Source organism: Limanda limanda, chromosome 6, assembly GCF_963576545.1.
Source record: "Limanda limanda chromosome 6, fLimLim1.1, whole genome shotgun sequence".
NCBI lineage: Eukaryota > Metazoa > Chordata > Actinopteri > Pleuronectiformes > Pleuronectidae > Limanda > Limanda limanda.
This window is the reverse complement of record NC_083641.1, coordinates 7546511-7572189: the sequence shown is the minus strand read 5'-3', so window position 1 is coordinate 7572189 and position 25679 is coordinate 7546511. Positions and strand designations below refer to the sequence as shown.

The 25679-nt window shown below is 44.3% G+C and overlaps 1 protein-coding gene across 1 annotated transcript in view; it reads right to left on the bottom strand.

Annotated features, from left to right (window-relative positions):
• Positions 1-24727, bottom strand: part of clmpb (CXADR like membrane protein b) — a 67879-nt gene extending 43152 nt beyond the window's left edge. Inside the window, exon 1 of the mRNA XM_061073796.1 lies at positions 24665-24727. Within this exon, the coding sequence (XP_060929779.1) occupies positions 24665-24719 (55 nt within the window). The 5' untranslated portion in view covers positions 24720-24727. The remainder of the gene's footprint in view (positions 1-24664) is intronic.
• Positions 24728-25679: the final 952 nt, after the last annotated feature.

Sequence of the window (25679 nt, the reverse complement as noted above, 5' to 3'; positions counted from 1 at the left end):
GGTCACCGATCAAGCCCTCCGATTGACCCCTTGGGCACAGTAGTGATAAGGTTGCAAAGATACGTCACCATAAACCAAGATGAAATAACCACAGGCCAAGAGAACTTGCAGCCTTGAGACCAGACATAGGTGGCAAGAGGGATGTGGGCAGTGCAGTACAGTACCTCCATTCTATCCATTTTCTTCAATTGATCATGTGCTGGCAGTTAAGCTGCTCTTGGTTAAACCCCTGATATGGTTAATTCTCCACATTGAGACAGAGCAGCCAATCAGCATTATGTAGGAAGCTCTGCTGAGATGATTGCAAAAGATGCAGCGGATGCCAATACAGCCAAGGTGAGACAGTGCAGTCAAGACAGTGGTGGCTAATTTTCTTGATTAGCTTCCCTCTCTCATTTCCTTAATCCAGATAAGGTTGTTTATCTACTAAGAGTATGTCAGAACAATGTGATACCATTGTAATGAAATAATAGCATACCTCAAGGGGAGCTATACATGTGGCTTTGGTTACTTTTTAGAAAAAATAAAAAAGATGTCTTTGACGTTCTCGAATAAATCACATCATTAGAAAAGGAGAAAAGAAAGCAGAGAGTTGGGCAGAAATAGCAAGAAAAAAAAGAAGTGAACAGTTTGGGGCTGAAGCCGGGGAAAATGAAGGGCTGAGGCTGAGACTAGTTTGCACACAAGCCTACTGTGCCAAGGAGTGAGCTGCCTTAGCTGTGCCAAGCTTTTTCACAGTTTGCAGCACGCTGCCGGGGCCTCACCATATTCCTCACATGTCCACAAACATCTGGCTCCAAACCCATCCAACGTATCCCAGCTCGTCACTGACGGAAAGAAGCAGATTCCTTCTTCCCCCTGGCCCCTCATTTAGTGAGTCCAACCAGGCTTTCACAGGCTTCTGTGAATTTACACACTCATTTGTTTCTTCTACTTCTTCCCCATCTTCTTCTTCTTCCATGTTGACGTACCAGCAAAGCAACGACTGAAACCTTTCTTCTCTAACAAAATGGACTGTGCGCAAAACATACTATAAAGGACTTTAACTCTGGAATGAACTACATAAAGAATTGCTAGTCATTTCATTGTTTTAATTTGCAACTTAAAACACAGAGCAGAATTAGAACGCTCTAAAAGAAGTTTCACTTCATCTGAATTGCTAATTCGACACATAACTCAAGCAAAGCAGAAGTACAGTTCTACCAAGAGGAAGTGATTAACACTGATGGGGAAGCAGCTTTAGTTAAAAAAAGTACAAATAAAGACATGTTGATTGCATGCCAGAGGATTTACACCTGCTATCAAGAGATTCTCATTTTCTCCTGGATTGTTAGCAGCTTTATTGTGATTAGTAAATTAGCAGCTACGCAGCTGAAGAGGAGCCGAGGTGCCAGAATCAGCAGCCACCAGAGGAGGAAATTAGAAAGTGTGTCAAATATGCAAAGCTTGATCTGTTGCACCTCCAGGGCCTCGGCAGAAATCACATTTGACAAGCTCATATATAGTTTGGCACAGTGTGAAAGATGCAGGTTGAAGAACAATAGACAGAGACAGAGAGAGGAAATAAAGTGAGGTGTTAGGAGTTATAAGTTGTTGGTATATGAAGAGCGCAGAATGAGATTGTTCGTTCTCAACGACATGGAAATATCTTCAGGTGGACATGATGGATACATTCTGCTGCAAAGTCATGTGTTTTTGTTTTTTTGGCATCTTCAATGTGTTCATCATCCTTTTCCCGTCCTGAAAAATGTACATTCTTTTGGAGTTTTTAGAAACCTGCCCACTCACTTGAGGTAAAACCTCCAGGAAATACCCAGCTGTAATCTAACATAGGCGTACTCTGACATTATCTGAAGTTTTTCCTTGGGGTCTGACAGGAAAGACTCGGGAAAATGTCCAAAAGAACTGACTCTGACATTTGCGTTCTCACATAAAGGCCCTCTGGGAAATTTCAGGAGGAATATCAGGAGTTCAGTGCATGTTTGAAAGCAGCTATAGTAAGAAATCGTGTTTCTGGTTCTGGTCTTTCCCTGGACCGTTAGTAAGCAGCAGCACCTTTAGCTGTGCAGACTCCTCATGTTCCTCCTCTTAATCAGAGGCACGGATGAAACAGCATTAACCACACTCAGATACCCTCTGTGGCCTGTCTTCAATGGGGCTCTTGGTGCATCAGAACCCCTTGCCACTCACTAAACCATCTTACAATAAGTCATGTCACAGTCTTGGGCTTTGTCGTCGCTCTCTATTTGCCTGGCTAATTTTCTAAGACATGCTTGCAGTGGCTTCCTGAAATAAGTACTTGTAAATGTTTCTTTTCTGATTAGGATGCAGGTGCTGCTGCTGAAATGTACCCGATTATTCCATTAATGCGCTTTAACACTCCTTCAAGGTAAACAACACTAATGAGTTCCAACCCTGACCTGGCTATGACCGGTGTGAGGTGTCAATCTCAATCGGAGAGTAATCGGGGATTGTTCTCTCTTGCTCAAATGGATCATTGCGCTCCAGCTTCCCTATCTGAGCCAAGAGATAATTTGTAGGGACAGGCGGAGTCTCAAAACAGACACTGATTCAGTTGGATAGCCAGGGTCCTGAGCAGATGCACTTGAACTTACTTGAAGGGAAAGGGGTTAACAAAAGCCTTTGTAAAACCACCAAACAAGGAAGAGAAATCCTAGGGGTCTAGTTTATTAATGACAGGCGTTCTTAAAAAAAAAAAAAAAAAATCAAACTCATCTCTGATTAAAGTACCTGTGATCATTTCGAGGCAGAGAGATTCAAAGTGAGCATGGAGGAGAGACCAAAAGAGGTCAGCTGGGCTGTTAAACAAGATAATTAACATTAACTTCAATAGCCCATAAGGACGAGTGGGGAGACAAGATTTAACGCTTCGTATTTGACTGTGCCGCGGCTCAGAAACTGCCACCAAGAGCTCCATCTGGCACAAGCCATGAGAACACGGGTGATAAGGCTCGGATCCCACACTGGCCACTACCAGCTTGGCCTCATCATCACAAACGTTCATTCAGAAAACAATAAAGCAAGGAAATGGGCTACGATTAAGCCGCCCCTAGCATTTACCTATTTCTTTCCTCTCATGAAACACTCCCTAGTAACTGATTTAAGTTTCAATCACGATGAATGGAGTCATGGGACTTTCCAGTAACTTGAGTTCAGCCAAAGTTCCCTCTTCTCGTCTTCCTAAATCCAAGGTGATACAATATTTTCATTGGAGCGACTCCCACATGTTAGGATTGGTTATTCCCTCTTCTACCTTGTCTTAATGAGCCTCATCCAGATCAAAGGGTTTGTTACGGCCGACTCGCTTTGGCAAATGAAGCGGACACATAGAAACCCTTGGTGGTGGGCCGCCAAGGAGAAAGAAATCCAGCAACACGGAAAAAAGCTGAATACTTGAAAGTTCTGCTGACAGTGGTTTGTACTAGCTCCAGAGGCTGCAGCTACGTAAACAAGCAGAAAGTGAAAAGCAAGCACAGATGTGGTTCTCTGGTCCTGAATATGAGCTGGAGAACAACTGATAAAAAACACTTTTTTATTTTGTGAGCCATTCTAGCAAGAGTCCAACTTAAACACACCTCATGTAACCTGCTGTACCGGTGCTCCAAAACACGTCAGCCAACTCTGAGGGGTACACTTTAAAGCCACTAAAATCCCCATCTTATAGCAGCTCAGATCTTATTTTCAAACTTGGACGTCCATTTCAAGACATAACAAAGCATCTTTCATTGTTTCATGGCTTTGAAAGAGACAAATCATATCACCAGTGGATTATACAAGCGGCCTCTGATGTTGACTTTTGGAAACTTCTCAAGGTAAATCCTTGAAAATAGTCCAAAGTGAAAAATATCTTTTCTCGGGTGACCGTGATCTGCTCCAAATTTACTTCATACAAATGCTTTTCCTCACCTAAACAATCAAGCCTTTTTTTTTAAACGTTATAAAACCATTGATGTTGAGTGTAAAGTAAAACATTTACATAAAGAGACAGGAACTTGTGGGTGTTTCTGAAGGAACGATCATGAGGAACCATGCAGCACACCCACGTCCCAGTGAAGAATAACAGGGGCTTTGTTCACAAATGGCTGTTATGGCTCCGTCACACCTTCATTTGCAAACTCTGTGGTAGTGACAGGCAGAGAATGAAGGACTAACACACACACACAATGGAGCACACCCCGCGACCACCTCCTCATGATTATAGGCTTGACTTAATAAGTGATGGAGGGGCTCCAGGTGCTTTTAATTGTGCATTAGTCCTGTTTATTATGAGTGACTGAAGGCTTCACAACAGGATGTGCTAAACACTCTTAAACATCTGCACTCACTCTCCACTCCAGCCTCGTTTTTCTTCCGCCTCACATTTACTCGCGTTCCTTCTCTCGCTCTCTCTGCCACTGCTTCTCCCTCTCTGCCGCTTTCTCCTCTGCCTTTTTGTCTCCTCTCTTGCATCATGCCTGTGTGATACACGATACGATAGAAATGTGCAGCCCAGCCCGAGCTCCCAACAGGCTCGACGGATCCAGAGAGTCATGAGTCGGGCTTGTTTCAATGTGCACACACTGCAAGTCAAGGGCAGGGTGGGGCCCACATCACACTTTACAGGAATCCTGTCATTTTCAGCTCAGCTGCAGATTATGTGATGGGTTTGTTGCCTCAGCTTCTAAAGAAAAACTGTATCAGAAACATGACTACAACATAGAAGTAACTGCAGCCACAGAAAACACCATATGTCTGAATGGATCCACTTTTTTACAAAAACACACTTAATAAATAGGAATTATGAGGAGATATTTACTGCTCTTGCATTGTGTTAAATTATATTTCTGTTTTTCACTTTTCTCTCTCTCTAACTGCAAGTTAGTCAGGCTATAGAAGGTATGAGATTAGAATCTAAATGAGACAGTGCAGCAGTAAATACAGCATACAGTCAAATTTAATTTGTCTCCCTCCATTAGATTTTCTTGGAATAAAACTCTGCAGGTCTGAGTCAATCGTGCATTGATTACTTCACTTTTATTAGAATTTCTGATGAAACCGCAGCAGAATATGAAGCAATATCCTCCTGCTGAGTAAACCCAGACTATTCATCATGTTGTCTCAGGCCAGATGCTTATAGTGTAAACCTTGACTGCTGTTTGAGCTGGATTCACCAGGAGCAGAATTCACTCGGTTCCTCCCCTCTGTTCTCTCCAGGGTTACTAGATGCACAACTACCTGAAAGCTCTAGACACGTTTCATGAAACATTCAATATGCCTGGGTTTTTTGGATTGTTTGACAGACAATGGGAACTTCCCTATTGGTTAACAAATTCCATGAGGCATCATGATATATTATTCAAAACAGACAAGATGGACAGGGAACCAGTGTCTCCTTGTAGCTTTTGTATGAACAAAAAAGAGAGAAACTACCAAACTACAAAGTGAGTGATGATTAAAACATTTTTGTTGGTCAGTCAATCAATCAATCAAACTTTAATTATACAACACCTTTCATGCAGGTTGAGATTATTTAAAAAAAACAATAAAAACTATCAAAAACAACGTGAGACCAGTAAAGTGGAGTTAAAAAACCCCGTAATAAATAGAAAAGTAAAAATAAGCACCACATAATAAAATGGCTAAAATAAAGGTAAGAGTGGTAAAAGATTGTGGAATAAAAACTAGATTAAGAAGAAAAATACAAATAAAATAAGAAGAAAGAAGACTTCATTTTCTGGCCTATCCAGGATTCTATTGTTTTACATGAGAAGTTTAAAAGTGTTGAATATCACATTCTTCACAGCCATCATTCACGGATTCTCCATAATTGCACAGTAGAGCACATTCAAATCTGAGGTAATGATGGAACTCACAGTCTGCTGTAATGCCACTAAAGCCCATGAACCCATGAAAACATAAGCTCTCACAACACTGAGTCTTCCTCTCTCTCATTGCATTCTGATTTAAGCTGCAGATCAGCTCATACCACAGGGCTGATCGGGACACCTCACACACACTCTACATGCTCCTCTGTGCTGACTGCCCTCTGCAGAATCAAACTGACGTCTAAGTGCCAACCTGTATCTATAATTTGGAAAATGTGAGTGTGCTGTGTGGCCAGCTCCACTCGTCTGACTCTGCTTCTCTTCCTCCCTGCGACTAACAGCAGCTCACATGCCACGGGATGACGAGGCAGAGGAGAGTGATTGGGTCGGACAGCGAGAAGCTAATGGTTACGCTAATGCACTGGAAGGCACGCGGGCTAATAAATCTATAAACAAATATTCATAGATGCAGAATTGCATGTCTCACGGACATAACGTGAGCGTACATGCAGAGTTGCAGTTAAAACAGAAAACATATTCACAAACTGACACGTGCATTCTTTTTTATCGCTTCATTTGCATCATTTTCATTTGCCCCTGAAACACACACACACACACACATTCACCCGCTTACACACGCCTTTTTTGTAGTTGCACAAACCTCTATAGTATAATATCTGTGGAGCATCTGTCTGTGCCTGGTGCAGTAGTAAATAACCCATCCCTGGGAGGGAGGGCCCTGCTAATGAAGTCAACTGTATGCCACTGCACTGCGTAACTCACTGAGGCTGGCCGGGCCGCAGCACGGGGTTCCTGCTCAACAGGGCGCCGTGCCTCTCTCTCCGCTGTGCCCTGCTCTGCTCGTGCTGCAGCCACATAGATCGCTTCATGAATAAGAGAGAGCCGAGGGATCATCGGCTTTTAAACTTGGGTGCGCTCCTCTCACTTTCGCTCTCACTCTTCGTACGGCAGAGATAGCTTTGAGTGGAGTCATTAGAAATCCGCTGATAGAGCCGGGGAGCAGAATGGGATGCAGATGTTTAAGACAGATAATAGAAGCCTCTCCAGTGTATGGGGCCCTCCTCCTCAGTGCGTGCTACGTTATCATCTTGATGTCTTTGTAGCGGAACATTGTTCCCTAGTTTGGAGAATGAGGTAAATCGGATTCAGAAAACAAGTGGATTAACTTAATCACCCCTCGGCTTTGACAATGACCTTCGCTTCCGAGGCATAATAAGGATTAGTTAGAAGTGGAAGGACATATGCCACGCAGACGAAAAAGATTATAGCTCTCTCATGACAGAATGATTGAAATGTGCTATACACCATTCCTTCATGGTGAGAGGCTGCGATAAGAGGCCGTGGAGCACTGCATCATAATGCTTGTCTGTGATACTCCAAAGAGAACTGAGTGATATTTGTAATCCTGCACAGTAAAAATGCCTTCAGTGTCGTTCTCTCAGATAGAAATCAGATTTTACTGTATAGAAATGTACATAAACAAACCACAAGACTGCCTCTGGAATAGAAAGCAAAGATTTTTACATTTACATTAGAGCTATTGATTCCAGGCTGCCTATTGCATATGATTTTCCATGATTCCTGTCATTATAGCGGGGGAATGGCGTACTATTTCTTACATTCGCACTACGGTATTGATCCGTGCACAGGAAGGAAGTTATTCTCAGGGATGTAAGAAAGACAATACAGGCGCTTCCGCTCAATAGGACATTACAGTCAACAAGGTCATGCAAATTAATATCGGACGTTGACCTCTGGCCTGACTTATGGGAGAGGTGGAGTCAGGTGGGAGTATGAGGTCACGGGGCAAGCTGCTGCAGGCAAACGGAGGAAACAAGATCTGCGATAGAGGAGGAAGGATGGCTATTGATCTTGAGTGACGCCACGAGCTGATCGATCGGCCACCGGACCCGACATTTTCCTGATAGGAGGCTTAACTATCTGGAAAACTTCTCCTTTTTCAAATAAAAACATGAAAGTCGGACCATGCCCAACGTGACTTCAGCAAAGGACGTAGCTGCCCATCGCTGCTGTTGTTGCTAGGATCAGGATTAATGCTATTGTTGCTATTGTCAGCTGCAGAGCGGCTATCCATGAGGCTTATTGAGGGGAAATCTGTGTGTGTGTGTGTGTGTGTGTGTGTGTATGTGTGTGAATTCATCGGCCGGTGTGTCAGGAGATCTATGCGTTTACAGTGAATGCATGCTTTTCTCTGTGGCAGGACTGATAAGCAACTCTAGCTGCAGACACAGGAGACAGTGAGGCAAACATACTGCAACTCCTCCTCTAGTGCTCACATTCCTCTCACTGTATATGGGGCCATGTGTTGCAGAGATAAGTAACTGTGGTTTGCTGATCAGATTTGTAAAGGAATCTGCAAGTGTGTGGAAAAATCTGTAAATGTCTCTATAGATATTAAAGTGCTTTGATCCAAGAGCGAGAAACAGAAGTTATGCAGGGAGCTGATGACTGTAACTGATGACATGTCATTTACATCTATGCAGTCATTCACAGGTTTGTCTACACATTAACAAAACTGGTAACACACAGACACACACACACACGGACTGAGGTGCAGTAACACAACCCTCCCCTTACATTTGCTACGATAACGGCCCGGCACGTCTGTCTCTCTCTCCCTGTGTCCCTCTGCTCTTTCCCTTCTCGTCTGTCTCTGTTCATTTTTCATCGCTGTCTGCCTCAGCTATTCCAGCCCTCCGCCCACCCCTGACAACAAGGTGCCGTTTTAGGAGGAATGATATTAAAATGTGGTGACTGCAGTTACATAAGTGGAGCTGGTGGTTGAGCTGTGTCTGCATGGGTTTGCATGGTTATCTGGGTCTGCGCTGACAGTCTGTGTGTGTTATGTGTGTGTGTGTGTGCGCTATAAGAGCATGAACTAATTTCTAATTTTAGACGACTGTTTATGTGTAGGTTATTCTTAGAGAATCACCTGCCCAGAGAAGACCTACCTGCAATACAACCCATGCACTCGTTGTGACACACAAAACACACATGCAGGCACATTCATACATTCATGCACCACAAACACGTGCACGCACACACACACACACTTTCTGCTGCTTGATGGGAGAGAAGCAGGGACTCCGTGTTGCATCCTAACGCCAGACGATTTTCTCACTATCTGCCCCACTTCCCTGACCGTGAAACCGTCACTCTCAGCAGTGAAAGTTGGTCCTGCGTGTGCTACTGCTTGTCCGTGAGCAGTTGGAGGTCACGTCCACACACACACACACACACACACACACACACACACACACACACACACACACACACACACACACACACATGAATAACCACACTCTCCATCATGAAACAGCAGCAGCAGCAGTGGCCTAGCCGGGTTGCGTTGGCATTGTCTCTTCAGAGACAAGCGTACACAGAGTGATTGGACTGCTACACTGCAGTTGCTCATGCTGACTCACCCTGTACATTACCAGCGAGGGAGAGATGCAGGGACGGGGGCAGAGAGAGAGACCGCGGGACACTCATAACACACTGGGCTGGTCTCTCCCGTTGTTCTCTCCCCCATCTGCTCCCCCATCATCCAGCCTTTCCAAGGTTATCCAGCAGGAGGTTGGGGACAGATAGGGTCAGAGAAGGTGACGGCCCAACTTAGGCAGCTACACTAAATGGCCGTGGACAAATGAGGGTCCTTCAATAGAGCCCTGGCGATTCGGTGTACGGTGAGGGGATGAGTCTGAGACCGTAAGAGGGATTGTTTCTGCGGCGGCTAAGTTGGCGGGTTGGCTGGAGGGGGGGGGGCATCGTGCGGTGGCGACACTGGGGGCGGATGCACCATTTTTCTTGTCCAAAACGAGCCCAATGTCACTGTGACAGTGCAACGCTCCTCTGAGGGCACTGCGGGCCAGGGGGGGAAATGATGGATGAGTCGCCAAGCAGCCGCTCCTGCTTCATCGCTGTGCACGAGCTCATGCACTCAAGAGTCAAGGGAGTACATACACATAGTGCACTCACACTATGACAATGCATACCCAGCAATTTGTTCGCGCAAAAGCATGTGGAAATACACACACACACACCTGCACAAACAGAATGAACACACACAGTCGTAAAAATAATCTCACTCAGGGCCATCTGGGGTTACACACGTGCACAAACACACGCTTTGAGTGATATATTTGTGTCCACACAAGTTATAATTAATCACTGGAATACTTGTGAGTTACAGTACACACGCACACACACACACACACACACACACACACACACACACACACACACACACACACACACACACACAGAGAGCACACAGCACTGCCTTCATTATGACTGCAGCCCAGGCTAATGCCACAGGATCAATGACAGATCCTCTCGCCGCTCATTTCTCTGACCCAAAAGCAGCAGCGCGTTGCCATGCAGAGCGCCCTGCAGCGTTTATTCCTTCTATGACCGAGCAGTAGCCTCCAATAAGGCCCTGGGGTCATCTCTTTGCTAATATTCTATCTCAACATATCCATCCAACCCCCCCTAACATATCGCAACCAGCCCACCATTCACTGCAACACCAGTTATGAGGGTTAGGAGGATTACACCCAAAGGTAATTACTTAAAGTGCTGATTACCTGCAGGAAATTGTGAGCAGTGATGCTGCTGGAAATGTAAATTTATGTCTAATAGCCTTCAGTTAGATAGGACTCAATGTGATCTAGAATTCTACAAAAAAAAGAAGAAACAAATTCCACAGTGTAGATGCTACACTTACACTGAGCTATGCAATAACTCTGAAGCATCACAAGAATCTGTGATCAGATTACCGCATATTTACAGTTATTCCATTACATCTAATCAAATACTCCTCCTCGGCCCCTGCTGAGCTCACAGAAAGCCAACATGCCTGACAGTCCTCATGTGAGATGCAGGTCTATAAGCGGGGCAGTGAAGGAGAAATATGGCCGGCCTCTGGTGAGCGAGCTGCGTATAAACTGAGTGGTTATCTATCATGACCCTGCGGCAGGGAGCCAGGCACACTCCGTCCACTCAAGACCCCTCCTCTCATAGGACGGAGAGAGGGATGAGAAGAGACAGGGCAGGAAGAGGAAGGGCTCATAAACATACTCCCTCAAGATGGCCATGTAAAATGCTTCAACAAAGGGTTGGAGAAAAAAATGTCTGGCTTGTTAGATTGATGGACTAAGCCGCTGTGCTTGTAGTGTTTTTCCTGCAGCACAATACACACGGGTGTATGGCTATGATTACTTGTAGTCAAGCGGCGGCCAGGAGTGGATGGCGGCTCCAGTCTAAATATTAGGATTAATGACTGCACTGGTCAGTCCCGGGAAGCATCACTCATACTTCTATTGCGCCATGCAGGCAAACAACAGCAATACAGGGGAATATTTGTGCTCTAAATAAATAGAAAAAAAATCTATTTGTTGTTATATTTTCCAAATCGAAATGACTTTACACAGTGACAGATAAACAATAAGCGGGATTACTTGAGCTCAGCTACAGGTGAAGTGAAGTTAAAAATCGATATGTAAAACAATGAGGGCTTTCACAGCCTATGTTCTGCTGGCCATACTAATGTATTCAGATGGTAATCTGGGCAATACATCAACTTTCCACTTCTCTGCACCTATAACAACCTCTCTCTCTTCTCTCTCTTCGACCAGATCATCTTTGCAGTTGGTCTGGTTATAGAAGAAGACAACAGAGTCAAGTGTGGAAAACAAAGGAGACACCAGGGTGGGCGTCGCTCTGGAGGCTGCGAGGAGAGGAGAGCGCCGTGCATCAACGTAATAACTTTTATTCATGATATAAAAAATGTGCTGGCGCCGTTTCATTATGATTTCCCTGCAGACCTCACGTGGTACAGTTACCAGATGACAAAATGGTACTAACTTACATGTCAGTGAGAGGGTCTCCCAGTGCACTTCACAGGGGCACGGGTGAGTGACGATGCTGACGTCTGTTTATCCTAACAAGAGGGCTGTTAGCTCGAGCTAAAGGAGAACATTGGTACATGCACAAAGACCAAGGGCAGTCGTATCATCTGTCTTAGGTAGGAATGTCACAATACCAAAAATTCAGTATTCGGTGCCAATACCAGTAAAATACCACGATTCTCTATGCCAATTTTGATACCAAGGTAAAAAAAAAGGGTTTTTTTAAGATTCCAAAATTGCATTCTTTGGATGTTGTTAATGTCATATACGGTAGTTTAATGTGCACCGATGCTAATGCTAAGTTGCTAAAAGCTGCAGGCATCGAAGCTCACGGTGCCAACGGCGCTTCAAAAAAATGGGCATCGTCGGTGTTTTGTTATCTTAGTATCGAAAGGTATCGTAAGTATCGGTTCTCGTGACATCCCTAGTCCTAGTTCTGTAGCAACAGACTGTGACTCATGGGTGCACAGACAAAATGACAAAAGAATGACAGAGCCGTTCCATTGTCTTGTGCTTCTCAGTTCTGTGAGCCGAATGTAGAAGGAATAAATCATTTCTCGGTGAAACGTCGTCATGAAAGCTTTGTGCCATGTATATGTGACAGGATTATGTCTGGAATGAGGATAATGAAGCATGTGCATATGAGCAGTCATGGTGCTTTCTGTATGTTTTGCAGTACTGACGTGTGACATGTCCTGGCCCGTGTCAGTAATTATAGCCAGCTGCAAAAAATACACATGGCCCGTCGCCGCTGCAGCCCTTTGCTCACTAAGCACTTTTACTGGCGCCCTTGCCACTGTGCATCTCTTGTGTCCTGTAACTGAAAACCACAGCTCTGTTCTGTCCTCTCGGATGCTGCCACTTCAGTGGCATCCGTGTCTCACACCGAGCTGAGGTACTCTCTCACTATTGATCGGCTCACGCGGCAAAGGCAAATATGTTAAAGTGCACAGTGAAACCTGCACAAGTGGGCTAAAAATGTGACACCAGCAGGAGCCAGAGTACTCGCTCTCTCCTTCTTCTTCCACATTTGTCCGTGTGGCTTAAGCATCCTTTTGCCTGCCGACATAAGCTCCTACGAATCCTGTCTGGTAAGTTGTGGCAGCCGCAAAACTGCAGTAGGGAAGCTTCAGGAGACAGTGGCTGATTTCAAACAAATCTGTCTGGACATCTTGTCTTTTTTGGTTCGGTACACCTTTCCGCGGCTAATGAGCAGTCATCTTCTTTCCCTGCCGAGTGAGACGTTCTTCTTTGTGCCTCGTGTCAGGAAACACCGGTGATTCATTACCAGTGAAGAGAGATGGAGGGGGGGGAGGGGGGGGAGGGGGGGGGGGGGGAGAAAAAAGGAGTGTGATGGTTAAGCCTGAGCTTTAAGACAGACAGCTATGTCCCCTAATCCATTCTGAGCAGCCGTAAGCCTTCCCTTATCACACGTTCGAATTGTGCATCCCTTAAACACATTAACTCGGGGCCCTAATGCAAGTTCCCTTTTGTATGACACAGCAGCTCCTCATTGCAGCCAGTCACTGGGCTGAGAAGGAAAAGACATGCTAATTGCTGTCAAAGTCATTTAATTGGGTAACAAGGGTGTTTCTTTAATGGATGCTGAGTATTAGCACATTTTACAGCAATCAACGTGATCCCGGCGAGCACTCGAGGCAATTGCAATTCTACGCCATCCCTCCGACATGTGTCAGAGGAATCTGATGATAAAAACAGGCATGAACACACTCACTGACAGAGACTCAATCTCCTATGCACTCACACAGTTGTATATTCCTATTTGTCTCTTTCTTTATGCCACACAGAGAACGCCGGTCCTGTAGTCATCAGTACATGGGTGAAAAAGCCAAACAGAACTTGTGAGACTATACAATGAGAGTGGCATCCTCACTCTGCCCCCCCTTAAATCTCCAGCCATGGAGTGTGTGTGCACTGCTCCTCCCGACACTGGCCTTCAGTCGCCAAACATCCTCTCAGTCTGTCTACAAGCAAGAGCTCTTTTAGCTGCATGAATAACTCACAACGTAAAAGAAACAAGGTAAATACTCAAGTCAACTGGACCCACAGAGGCTGAGCAATAGTAGTAAATGTAGGCAGCACTGGCATACTGTACATTCACGGTTGAAGTAGAATTAAGAATACAATAACTATAATTCTTTACTAAAGTATGATTTCAGACATATTCTTTGAGTTGGAACCGCTTTTAAAGTAAAAAGATCCAGATTTTTATTTGGATATTCACCAAATGCACACACTCATAGATGTTATGACATTATAGATAATATGCATAATTACTTTGCTCTAAATCAATTGATTATATGGAGAAATCAACCAAAACAATCTATTTTGATTGATTGAAACTCTCGGATCTGGATCTATAGCTAATTTAATAGATTCTTCCCTGACCTCTACTACATTCTTCCAATGGTAATCTGTCCAGTAGCTTTTGTGTAATCCTGCTAAATAACAAACATTGATGAAAACATACCTAGGCGGCGGAGAATGGGAGAGGGAAATATCAGGCATGTATTTATTCTGAACTGGGATGTTATCCAGTGAGTAAAAGAAACACCACTATTTGATTTCTAAACACTACTCTAGCTGCTGTTGGTGTTAACAAAAATAATGTCGAATAATTGCTAAGCTACACCAAATGCCTCCCACCATGGCCTCACGAACAGAGTGCAAACATAATTTTTCTCCAGTGTTTTTCCTTCATTTGATGTGATTCAGTGCACACGGATAAATGTGGCCTGATGCTGCCTGTGATCTCCAGCTGTGCTAAGGGTCGCGCTGACAAGGGAGACCTGCGACTGGGCAACCACTACAACAAAGCAGGGCTTGTTATGTAGTCTGACTGCGGCTCGGCAAAGACACTTGGTGTTTGCTGAGACAGCAGATGACTTGCCTTCCTCTCTCTCTGCCCCTTTGCTCAACCAAGGCAGGATAGACTTAATTGCCTCATTAGCAAAAGGGCCAGCAAGGAGTCGGCCTCTTCCACATTGTTCAATGTCAAGAGTGCAACCGAGAGGAAAGGTTAATAGAGTAAACATCATCTCCCTCTCCTAAATGGAAAACATGTTTGCGTTCCATTATGATGGGTTGGGGGCCAAAAGCTTCATTTCCCTCCACAGTGACAGAATTATGCATTTGATTTCATTTTTCATATCTGCACATATCATACATTATTTCTACTTTCAGAGTGAAACACAGCTTGCTGTTGCTGTGGGGTAGCTCCCAAAGCTGTCTTTTTTAGGCTTGGACCCATCTAGAAAGCAGAGTCATCATGCCAACTTTAATTATTTTAAGAGCTTGAATTTGCAAACTCTGCTATTTCCTCCTGCACGGCATCTTTGGACCCCAGACAGAAAATCAAGCCAAATGCTAACACTCTTGATTTCCCTTTTGAAGATAGACACACAAAGTAGAAATGATGTCTGCTGCTCAGAGAAAATGTGAGCCTCACGTTTCATAATTTTGAGAGACGTCAAACGCCAAAAGTGCAGGACAGTTTTCACACACTGCAGCATTGTTTACACAAAAAATGGAGAACACCATTATCCTCAACCAGTAATAAGACAGTTGTACGTGTGACAGTTTGGACAAGAATGCCAAACCATGACAGGCATCTTGAGCGCAGTCCTAAGGCCCTGTCTGTTTCTCGACAGGAATTGTCGGGCTCTATGAGTTGGGACTGACAAGCCGCGTTATGGGCCGAGCTGCACAAGCATGCACTAAACAAGAATGGAGAGAGAATGTCACAAATAAATGGAGGAAACATGCTGTTTTCCCCCGCTGAGCTGCGAGTTATGATTGCAGAGTTGTTGGCATCAATTGGTGACTCTCTGAGGTGCACTACATTACTGCAGTGAGTTTACACAATCACATGAGCACCACTAGGCCCAGCTGCAGTGAGTTGTGTGTTTGTCAGGCGGTAACAAGCACTAACACACTGCGATCATGTCCCTGCACAACAAGTGCAGCCTTACTGACCATGAAGAGAAAAAGTACGACTATGTAAAAAGGGACTATATAGATTGTTGTCAAACCCTTTCCACTGGTCAAACTCACTCACACTCACTTTGCATCTGGCTTTTGTCTGCAATGATAGAATCAGCATTCACTCCCAGGCAAAATGACTCTGCAGTAGACGGAGGTTTTTATCGGCTCCAGCTCTGCCCGGAAAAACGCGCTAATTTCCTCTTCATTTTAACTTTGGCAGACAAGATGCTGACGCAACACTTTTTCGTCATGATAAGCATTTAATTGTCTGGCATTGAAGTGTAAATAGCCATGAATGTTTAGTTGCTGTTATTTTACATCGTGGGAACAACATGCAACAGGAATGTATTTTCTTCATATGGGGCAAAATGCAACACTGGCAAGACAATGAGGTGGGGGAGCTTCTCAGTTTCTGACACGTTTGTGACATTGAACATGATTCACTGGGGGGGGAAAACACGCAATGACAATGGGAAAGAAGTCGATCACATCTTTTTAGCGATTTATGCAAAAACCTCCTTGTACCCGCTAATTCTGATGTAAAAAAAGGTTTCACATAAACATGTAACATCCAAGTTTCAGGCTCTTCAGGCTGTGGGTGAAGCCTAGCTTACTGCAGGGCTACATTAACAAATGCTCAAGTTCACATCTGCTCGGCAGCATAGCGTAAAGGCTCCATTTCATCAACAAGTCAAGTCTAACGAGTTGGAAAAAACAAAGGTGGTGGTGCCATCTGTTCTGAAGCTCTTTGCTGGAAAAGGGGAAAAGTGGGAGGACATGAGGGGGAAAGGCTCTTTTCAGCTCTGGTGATACACACATACAGTCTGAGCTCCACAATGATGATTTATCTCCTGTGAAAAACAAACCTCTCAACCTCTCTGGACTTGTAAGCTATTTAATCTGAAATCGTGATGGAGAGCTGTGGTTCAATCAGTGACATTACCTATTTAATTTGTGGATGATTCAGCAACTGATCAATGCTATTAGGTTTACAGTGTTCTCACTGTGCTATGACAGAGCAAATGACTGGTATTGTGGTTGGATAATTAAACCATCCATCACACAACATCCACTGGAAGAGAGCAGCACTGGCAACCCAAGGTTGGCCCTAAGTTATTGCTTTTTACAGTTCCTACTGACTCGAGGCGAGTTTCTGATGACCAAGGATGCCATCGCTATAAAGAATTAATTAGTGGAACTGCATATCTTGCACAGCTTTAAAGGCCAAAGTTTTATTGCAGCCAATAAACAGATGAAGCCTAGAATTGAAAGTTACACAATTATCTGAGCTTATTTTCGTCTCCAACCAAGACCAAGAAGATCCCTTTTATCCATCACTCAGTATAGATCTATATTTGTCAGATGGCTGGGTCTTGACTTCAGCTGTCAGGCACTGACAGTGGAGGGGGGACCTGCCAGATGGTGTTCAGGTCTTGTGCAGGTAACCACTTTGTCTTCCACCACTCTAATCAATGGCCACCAAATCCCCTCCCTTCCAAACACCATCCATCTTTAGGTCTTTCCAGGCTGGCCGGTGACGACCAAAAGCCGCTGAAGATAAATGTCTGAAGGGCAGAGGGCCCTCTACTGATTAAAGCCACTAACGCTTTGGGGAAGACTGGCAAACAAAAGAGGAAATGGAGTGAGACAATGTAGCACACGGGTTCTAATGGAGTGTCCTGCTTGCTGGGCTAATAGACTGCTTCCAATTGAAAGGAACAGCAGGCGTCTAAATAGAGCGACGTGGAACATTTCCTCCTGCTCATTCAGTCGGCTCTCAATTGGAAAACCTGAAGGGGAAGAAAAAGGAACTTGCCTGGGTCTCCATTAATTGGTTTCTCTTACTCATCTGCAATCAATTCAGGGAATTGCTTTACAGCTGAATGCCATGTACAATGAAAGAAAAGATGATGGATGAAAAGTCAATATTTTTCTGCATCCGCACCAGACTGGAATGAATCAAATGCATGTACATTTCAAAAATTCTTTCAGGCTGCAGGAAGCATCCTTTGGTTTTAAGAGTTATGTGCAGGACTCCCTGTGGTCACGGTCTGGCTGCGAGCTGCATTCTCTTGCTGATGCTCATTTCAGCAGTAAGATGCTGTTTGAGTGTCCAAGTCCATATTTGGACATGCTAATCAATAATCACAGCGGGAGATGAAGCGGCGCTAAGGTTGGAGTCTGACAGGTGCACCCCATGACCAATTAAAGCGCTAAGCGACTGGTAAGAGATGATCAATTATTGGCAGATGGTTTACTAGGGTTTGGACACTCACCGAAAATGTAACTTGCCCGCAGTGAAATCGCCTGACCACCCGAGTGAGGCCCACTCGGCAGAGTAAAGCAAACGATTTCAAATTATCTTGACTTTGACAATCAGTGAGCTCACAGTCATGTTAACAGGACTCCAGGTGACAAGGCGACTCTGTGAAGGCTTGACCTCAACTGTAACACAGCCAATGTCACTACCGTGCTGCTCCCAGGGTGTAAATGTTTCATCAATAGTTTGCGTTTTCCTCCTTTGTGTCACTGATGTAAGCACTATGCTAAGCTGCTTGGAAGTGAAAGACACCTCAGCAGAGAGGGATTTGAGCTTTTTGAGCTGTTTATTTTTCCCGCAGAGCCGCGACGAGCAGCTGCACAGCAAACAGGGACATACCTGCTTTCAGAGACAGGGAACATAGATCAAAAGCATGTTCTGCTAAGAGAAGACAAGCATGCCAGCTTTATTCTGCACTACCAGTTTTCAGTAAAGAAGAAAGCACTTGAGAGCGCCATAACCGGTGCTGGGAGACGAGAGATGATAGTATCTTATCCCCCTACCACCACCACCATCACCACCGATAAACAAATAATCTTAAAGGGTATTTTTGCAAGATGCTAGAATGTTGATCCCCTGTGCTTCTGTAGCAACGGCGCTGGTGTTGGTGATAGATGGAATCCCATTTACTGCAAATGTCAATAAGTGCATAGGATTAATATTGGGACAGACCTTCAGTAGGGGAAATCAATTCTATGCTCCACCTCACCAGCAGCATCAGCGTTTATCTCACCGTTTTGTTCACTGTTTGATCTCCTTGCTGCTGACATAAAACAATCAAATCCCTTCATTACAATGTTTTTGCTCAGAAGGAGCACATCACCTCACATTTTCTAGGAAAATGGCTGGGATTGTGCTTGCTTCATTGACTTTCACGACTATTCCTCCCTTTTGGAGGACATGGCCATGGCTGTGTCGATTCCAGGGGGATTTAAGCTAATGGAACCTTTTAGAGTCGCTACCCAAGGTGTTAAAGGATTTGTAGATTAAGGGTAGGTGATTTTAATATGCTTAATCTGCTGTCTTGGTTATTTCCTGCAATACCTTGTATTATGATGCATTTCACGTAACAAAACACATACAGTCAGACATACTCTTAAATGATAAGTATAGAAACAGGAGAAAACAAGCTAATATCATGCAGTCCCAAGACAGTTACAAGAAGAAGAAAAACTTGCTTCGCCTACAAGGTCTATGGTCATATGTTATATCTGCTGGGCTGAAGGGCGGCAGGAGTAGTATCAGCTGGTGCACTTTAATAATTTGAATAATTAATACCTCTACCAAGGCCCAACCGTCTGATTCAATTAGATCAAGCTGCACACACTCATACATCAGTCCTCTAAATGTGCTTGATTTCTCTCACCAACATCTTTGACTTGGTCCCTGAGACATCAGTGAAAGTGTCAAACAATAAAACAAAGAAAAGCAGCCCAATCTCGCCATGTAAAAGAATGTGAACACAATTCCCGGATCAGTACTGTGATCCAGATCCACACCAACATTTAGTGTTCCCTAAACATCCCTTCAACATGTTTTCTGGAAATCTGTCCTTTGGTTTTGTGTAGTGCTGCTAACAAACAAACAAAGGCTGTTGAAAACATAAACTTGGTGGAGGTAATAACTTTCGAGAAAATTCATACATGTATTTATTTGTTACATTGGTCTTACTTAACCCAGTCTCCTCCACACAGCGAGGCATACAGCTTATTAATCAATCAGAAGTCAGCATCAATAGTTAGCCTGGAAACAAGGCCAATCAGCAAGCTCATATTTATTTACTCTTCCAGACCGGCTCTGTCCCTTCTCCCATTGAGACTGATTTGAAGTTTAGCAAATCACAACAATTTATCTAAAGGGAGGCGGGGTTCATATAATTACAGAGTAGGCCTGAAGTGTTTTCATTAACAACCAAGATGGCTGCCTCTGATTTGGAGAGGTCTGTTAAATCCGCTCTTGCAACAGTATGAAACAAACAGTGCAGTGTATTTTCTCCAAAATAAGAAAAACAATGGCTCAGTGTTGTTGATAACCTACGTCACAAGTTTCCTTGCTCTGATTGGCTGTAAGTGTATCCAATTGCATTGAGAGGCCTATGTCTGGGATATAATGAAACTTGGAGGTATTTGGAACAGCTCTCTAACAGCTGTTGCTTTCACCGTTGCGAAACTCACAAATATAAACCATACTTTATCTGTTGAAAATGTTCGTGTTTGTAACTGTTTGTACAGAGAAATGAAACCCACTGGTGTGCTCTCCTGTCATGTGTAGACTGCGCATGTGGCTCCAGTTAAAGTGAATGTGAGACTCTCCGGGAACATCTGTCAAAGATTAGCAGTAAAGTGAAAGAGGCAGTTCCCGTTCATACGTTCCAAAATAATCTGGCAGTAATTTCCCTGGTGAAGGATGAAAAAGGGGGAGGGTTTATAGGTCAGAAACACTACACAAACCCAGCTCTGTCTAGGCATGTGTCTTGTGTTTTACAAGATGCAAGCGACAAAAGGGCCCACATATAATAATGTGTGGATAGGTCGGAAATCATGAAACAAAATGACGTACAAAGACATTTTGATGAAATAAGAGATGAATTCCGGGAAAGGCCACATCCATTGCAACACTCTGACCTTTATTCTTACCTCGCAGCTCTTGTGCAGCTATAAAAACATAGCCGACCTCCACCCTCTATACTATCAGGAAGGAAAGCACTTACTTCACAAAGCAGGCACACTTTCACCTACAAACACTCTCATTTCAAACATGGCATCCAGCCTGCTGCGACACAAGAGAAAGACCCTTCGACTAAAAGCACCACAATCAATGAAACATGAAGAACCCCTCAGGTATCGAAGATGGACGGCTTGTTATTCTGGGAAGCATGCTGTCATTCAAAGGCCATAGGGTGAGGGAAAGTGCTTGGAAGGCAAATCAGTGTTTGTTAATGATATGGATCAATTGTTTTTGAGGACGGCTGGACCTCTGTGCTCCTCTGTACCCCTCCTCGGTCACCCTGGCTGGAGGTTTTGTATTCCAGAGCATCGTCTCCTTGCTGATCCTTTCAGATTTGCCACTCTTGCTTTGAGTAATAGAATCCTCTCTTGATGGGAATCTGTTTACACTTTGTTCCTCATGTCAAAAAGCTGACACTGCAGGTGGAAGGGAAGTCGCTTCACTATCTGGAGCAATACACTTGCTCTAGTCCCTCTTCAGCTGCAGCTATACTGTACTGTGTCCTGCCGCTCGAATGCAGTATCTAGTTGATATTGGTTCCTGAGAACATCCTGTATATGTGTTGTGATGCTTTTCATCGCCCCTTTGCTCAGTCTGTGGGTGAGAATGTGCCGAGAAGTCTGCATCACTTTCATCAAATAAAGTTAAATGAATCGTACTTGCCAACTGAGGTAAGATTGAAAGTCATTTCAAAATTCATGCTTCTCAAATCTGAGATGACGGTTGACTTCAGTGCACAGTGCTCTGCACCTAAGTGACAAATGCTTCAAACATCCAGCAAATTCAGGTCCCACAGAAGTGAAATCTGCCAAATTCATCACATACTAAATTTTCAGGATGTGCATTGGGGGGGACGCCCTGTGATGACGCTGACGAATAATGCCAGTCAAAAGGAGATCAAAACAAAGCCTTAATATATGGTAACTAGACGTCAAATATCGGAATGTCTCTGGGTTTGTGGGGAATGTCAGAAGTCTGGTCCTGAGTGTGTGTGGGAGTGTGATTCAGGCGCAAACGCATCAAGATGTCACTTCATAACCTCTGGCTCAGGAGGCTCCTGTCATCTTCACATTTCAGAGATCCTCTGCCTTCCCCGGCAGACATGCTAAATATAGAATGGGGACAGAATTTCTGTTTGGAGCCATTGCTCGCTTCATCTCCGTCCAACACTAGCATGTGTGCATCATGCATGGGCACTGCCATCTCCTCACATAAAGCATGGAGACACACATGCACAGACCCGTGCCCACTGTATTCCCATGATCACTCGCATGGCATTGTCTTGCACAATGATGCTCAAGCGCACATAAAGGACTCCACCAAATGCAGGGTGCAGCTCTCGCATAGAGGAGCCACTCATTCTTTCCAATTACATTCCTGTCAAGTGACTTACACTATGTTATTACTTCTTGGGCAGTCATTTTCAAATTCTCTCATTCAGAATCATTTAATCCTGGCACAAGGACAGATAGGCCATCCATCACTGGTCTCCTTCACCTGGCCCAATCTCCCGCTGCACTGCGCTGCTACCCTGTTGCTTTTATTCGACCTTGTTCCGTTTCTTATTTTGTATCGACAGGGTTACCGATGGGGGCTGTGAAAATCTCCGTAGCAATTAATTGTGCTACTTATCTGTAATATGAACAGTGGATATTACATCTCCAGTAGATATTAAATTAAGGATATCTCATGACTTGAGAGGCCAAAGCCAAATGAAAAAAAAGGAAATGAGACCCTATTAATGACTATTGATTCTTTTGTAATAAAATAGCCACTTCCTCTCTTTACTTGGCCTCGGTGTTGATCCTGAATTAATACGGGCTATAACTTTAGGAAAATGTCCTCCAGTCTGGCACAGCAGAGCAGCCTAGCCTGAAAAGCTACATATATTTCCTTGCTCTCTTTCAGCTGACTGGCGGATACTTGGTTCCCCGCATGAGGGATGCATGACCCAGGCTGCAGCTGTACTGGACGCTCAGCTTGATATCATTTTGCAGCTGCATGAATCGTTTTATACATTCATATCTTGTGACATGAAGGGGGAAGAAGAAACTGCCTCACCATGGCAACAACAAGTAATTCAATGCTCTTGGCACAGGCCGATGGTTATTTTAAGAAAAATATCATTATACTTTATTTTAGTGAATAAATTGCTATTGTGCCATTTTCACAACAAAGATAGGAATTGACTGTTTTCCTTGTAATTTCCTCAACATTATCAGTAATCCACAGATGTCTAAGTAATCGGCCCCTTAAGCTTGAAGAAGACTGATGAACTAATCTAAAAAAAAAAATTGCAGTGTCCAGTGCCGATTCAGCCCTTTAGTTAAACCGAGGATGATTGACCGTCACGACTAAGCACGTACTCAGGATCCACCGGCAGACCAATGTGACCCCTACCATAATGTATGCAGGTCCACAGCATGGGTCAATTTTTCCATCCTCTATACTGCTTATCTTATTCAGGGGTCACAGGGGACTGGAGCCTCTCGCAGAAAGCACTGGGCCAGGGGAAAGGTCACCGCTATATGGACGGAACTGAATAATGGGGAGTGGAGGAGACGTTCACATGTCTACTTCACAAGCCGCATGGAGCATGAGCGGGTAACATCAGTTGTGTGTCGAAACTAATCAAATGGAAAATTAAACACAACTGAACTGCCTGTGTCTGGAATTCTCCTCTGCACTGCGATACGGACAGCCAGCGGATTAGAGCACGACTTCTGGACTCGATCCAGTGGGGACGAGCTGCCAGGTCTTTGTTGCACTATCCCTCCTATGTCCAACTCTTCATACTAAGCAGACCCGTCCACAGACACTTCGGAGTGTACACTCCCTTTTTGAAAAAAACTCCCTTTTAACCAGTTACACCCAACTAGAGGAATTTGAGATTTTTTTTCACTGCAGATGAGGACGGTGGGAGTGTGAAACCTCTTACTGGAAGTCGTTTTTTACACACTGTCTCGCAGTACAGCAACTTCCAGTCAGTGTAGCCACAGAGGAATTAAACAAGCCTCCATTTAACTTTGTACCTGGAACCTCCAGGCTTCACTAGTCACAGTAGTGTTTGTGTTAGTACTATTATTGCTGTATATGAAGTAAAAAAAAATAAATAAATAAAATAAGCTTGTTATCTATTTTTTTTTCTTCATGATCACATTTCACAGCTCAATTTGAAACTGAAAACACACAGAAAATCTGAACATTATATTCAGAGCCCTTTAAACTTGGCCAAACAATAAGGCGAATGGAAAACATCTGACCCTGCAGGATAGTTATATATATACATGCTCTCCTCCCAATGATTTGCCTGTGCCAGACAATTGCAAACAGCATTTTATTTATCTGCAGCAGACCTGCCTATGCAGAACTGCTGTCATTCCATGCACATGTATGTATAGGTGGTGGATACATGTGAAGAGCAGAATATAAGGGAGGGGTCAGATGAACTTTTATCCTCTTTCCTTTTTTTCTCCACCTTTGTTGAGAGCAAGTAGAGCAACCTATGGGTTGGACAGCAGCGTCAACTTGAGCCCTTTCCATTTCTCAAATATATGTATATAGCAATTCTTTTTTTGTTGTAAAATGCCGAGTTAAATAAAGGAAAAATAAATATAGTCTGACATCATCTAGAATCTGGGCTGGAAACATCAGCCAGATGTGCTGTGGAGGACAATGAAACGACTCCGAAAGAAAATAAGGAATACTAATAGAACAACCGCAGCAGTGTCCACGTCCTCAGACACAAATGACACACACAAATGCGCTCCACTGCTTTTTAAAAAGAAAGAATCATCCATGAACGAACCCTTTGAAGCGAATGGGAAGTGACTTACCCAGAAACAAAGAGCCGAATATTGCAGACATCGCGGCTGGAAATCCCATACGCATCGGAAGGTGGAAACAATGCGCTCAGACTGCCTTCAGACGCATTCGCGAAATCACGCACAAATCAATCTTCTTCGTTGAGCGCACGAGTCCAAGGGCATCATATGTGTTGCACAAGCCCGACATGGTCCCAAGCCCCCCGGTGCGAAGCGGCCGGCTCTCCCTCTCCGGCGTGGGGGTCGCGGTGCTTTGCCACTTGGCGTCAAATCAAAGTTCCCCGGCTGTCTGGCTCCGGCGTGGGACGTGTTGTCTCCGGGTCCCTCCGTCTCCTGCACTCTGCAGCCTCTCTCCTCCTTTCCTCCTCCGCTGCACAAAATGCCAGGGAGGAGGAGGAGGAGGAGGAGGAGGAGGAGGAGGAGGAGGAGGAGGAGGAGGAGGAGGAGGAGGAGGAGGAGGAGGAGGGAGGAGGGAGGAGGAGGAGGAGGAGGAGGAGGAGGAGGAGGAGGAGGAGGAGTGGGGATAGGTGGATGGTGAGGGGATGCTGAAGGATGGAGACCTCTAGAGTCTGAAGTTTCTCTTGCACAGACACAGCATCCTGTTTAAAGAGCTGGTGTGGCTCATCATGAGAGGTGGAAGATTATCTCCTTGGTACGAATAGGGACGGGAATCGGCAGGGACCTCCCGATACGATACTATCACGATACTTAAGTGTATTGCGATTCTGTGTGTATTGCGATTTTGTAAGTATTGCGATTTGATATTACGATTTCCTGGGATTTCTTTTGGTTATTTTTTTTTTTTAGGTACTGGACCATGGAAAAATGTTGAATCATACCTTCAAATACAACACAGTCAAATTCACTTAGAGATTTACAAGTTTTATTTCAAATATTAGCATTAACTTAATGACTGCCGGGCAGCCAATAGAGAAAATAAATAAAAATGTGCCCTATTATTGTATAGCCCCTGTCAACTGCACACAAACTGACAGATTACGAAATGTATGCCACCTAGGCTACTTTT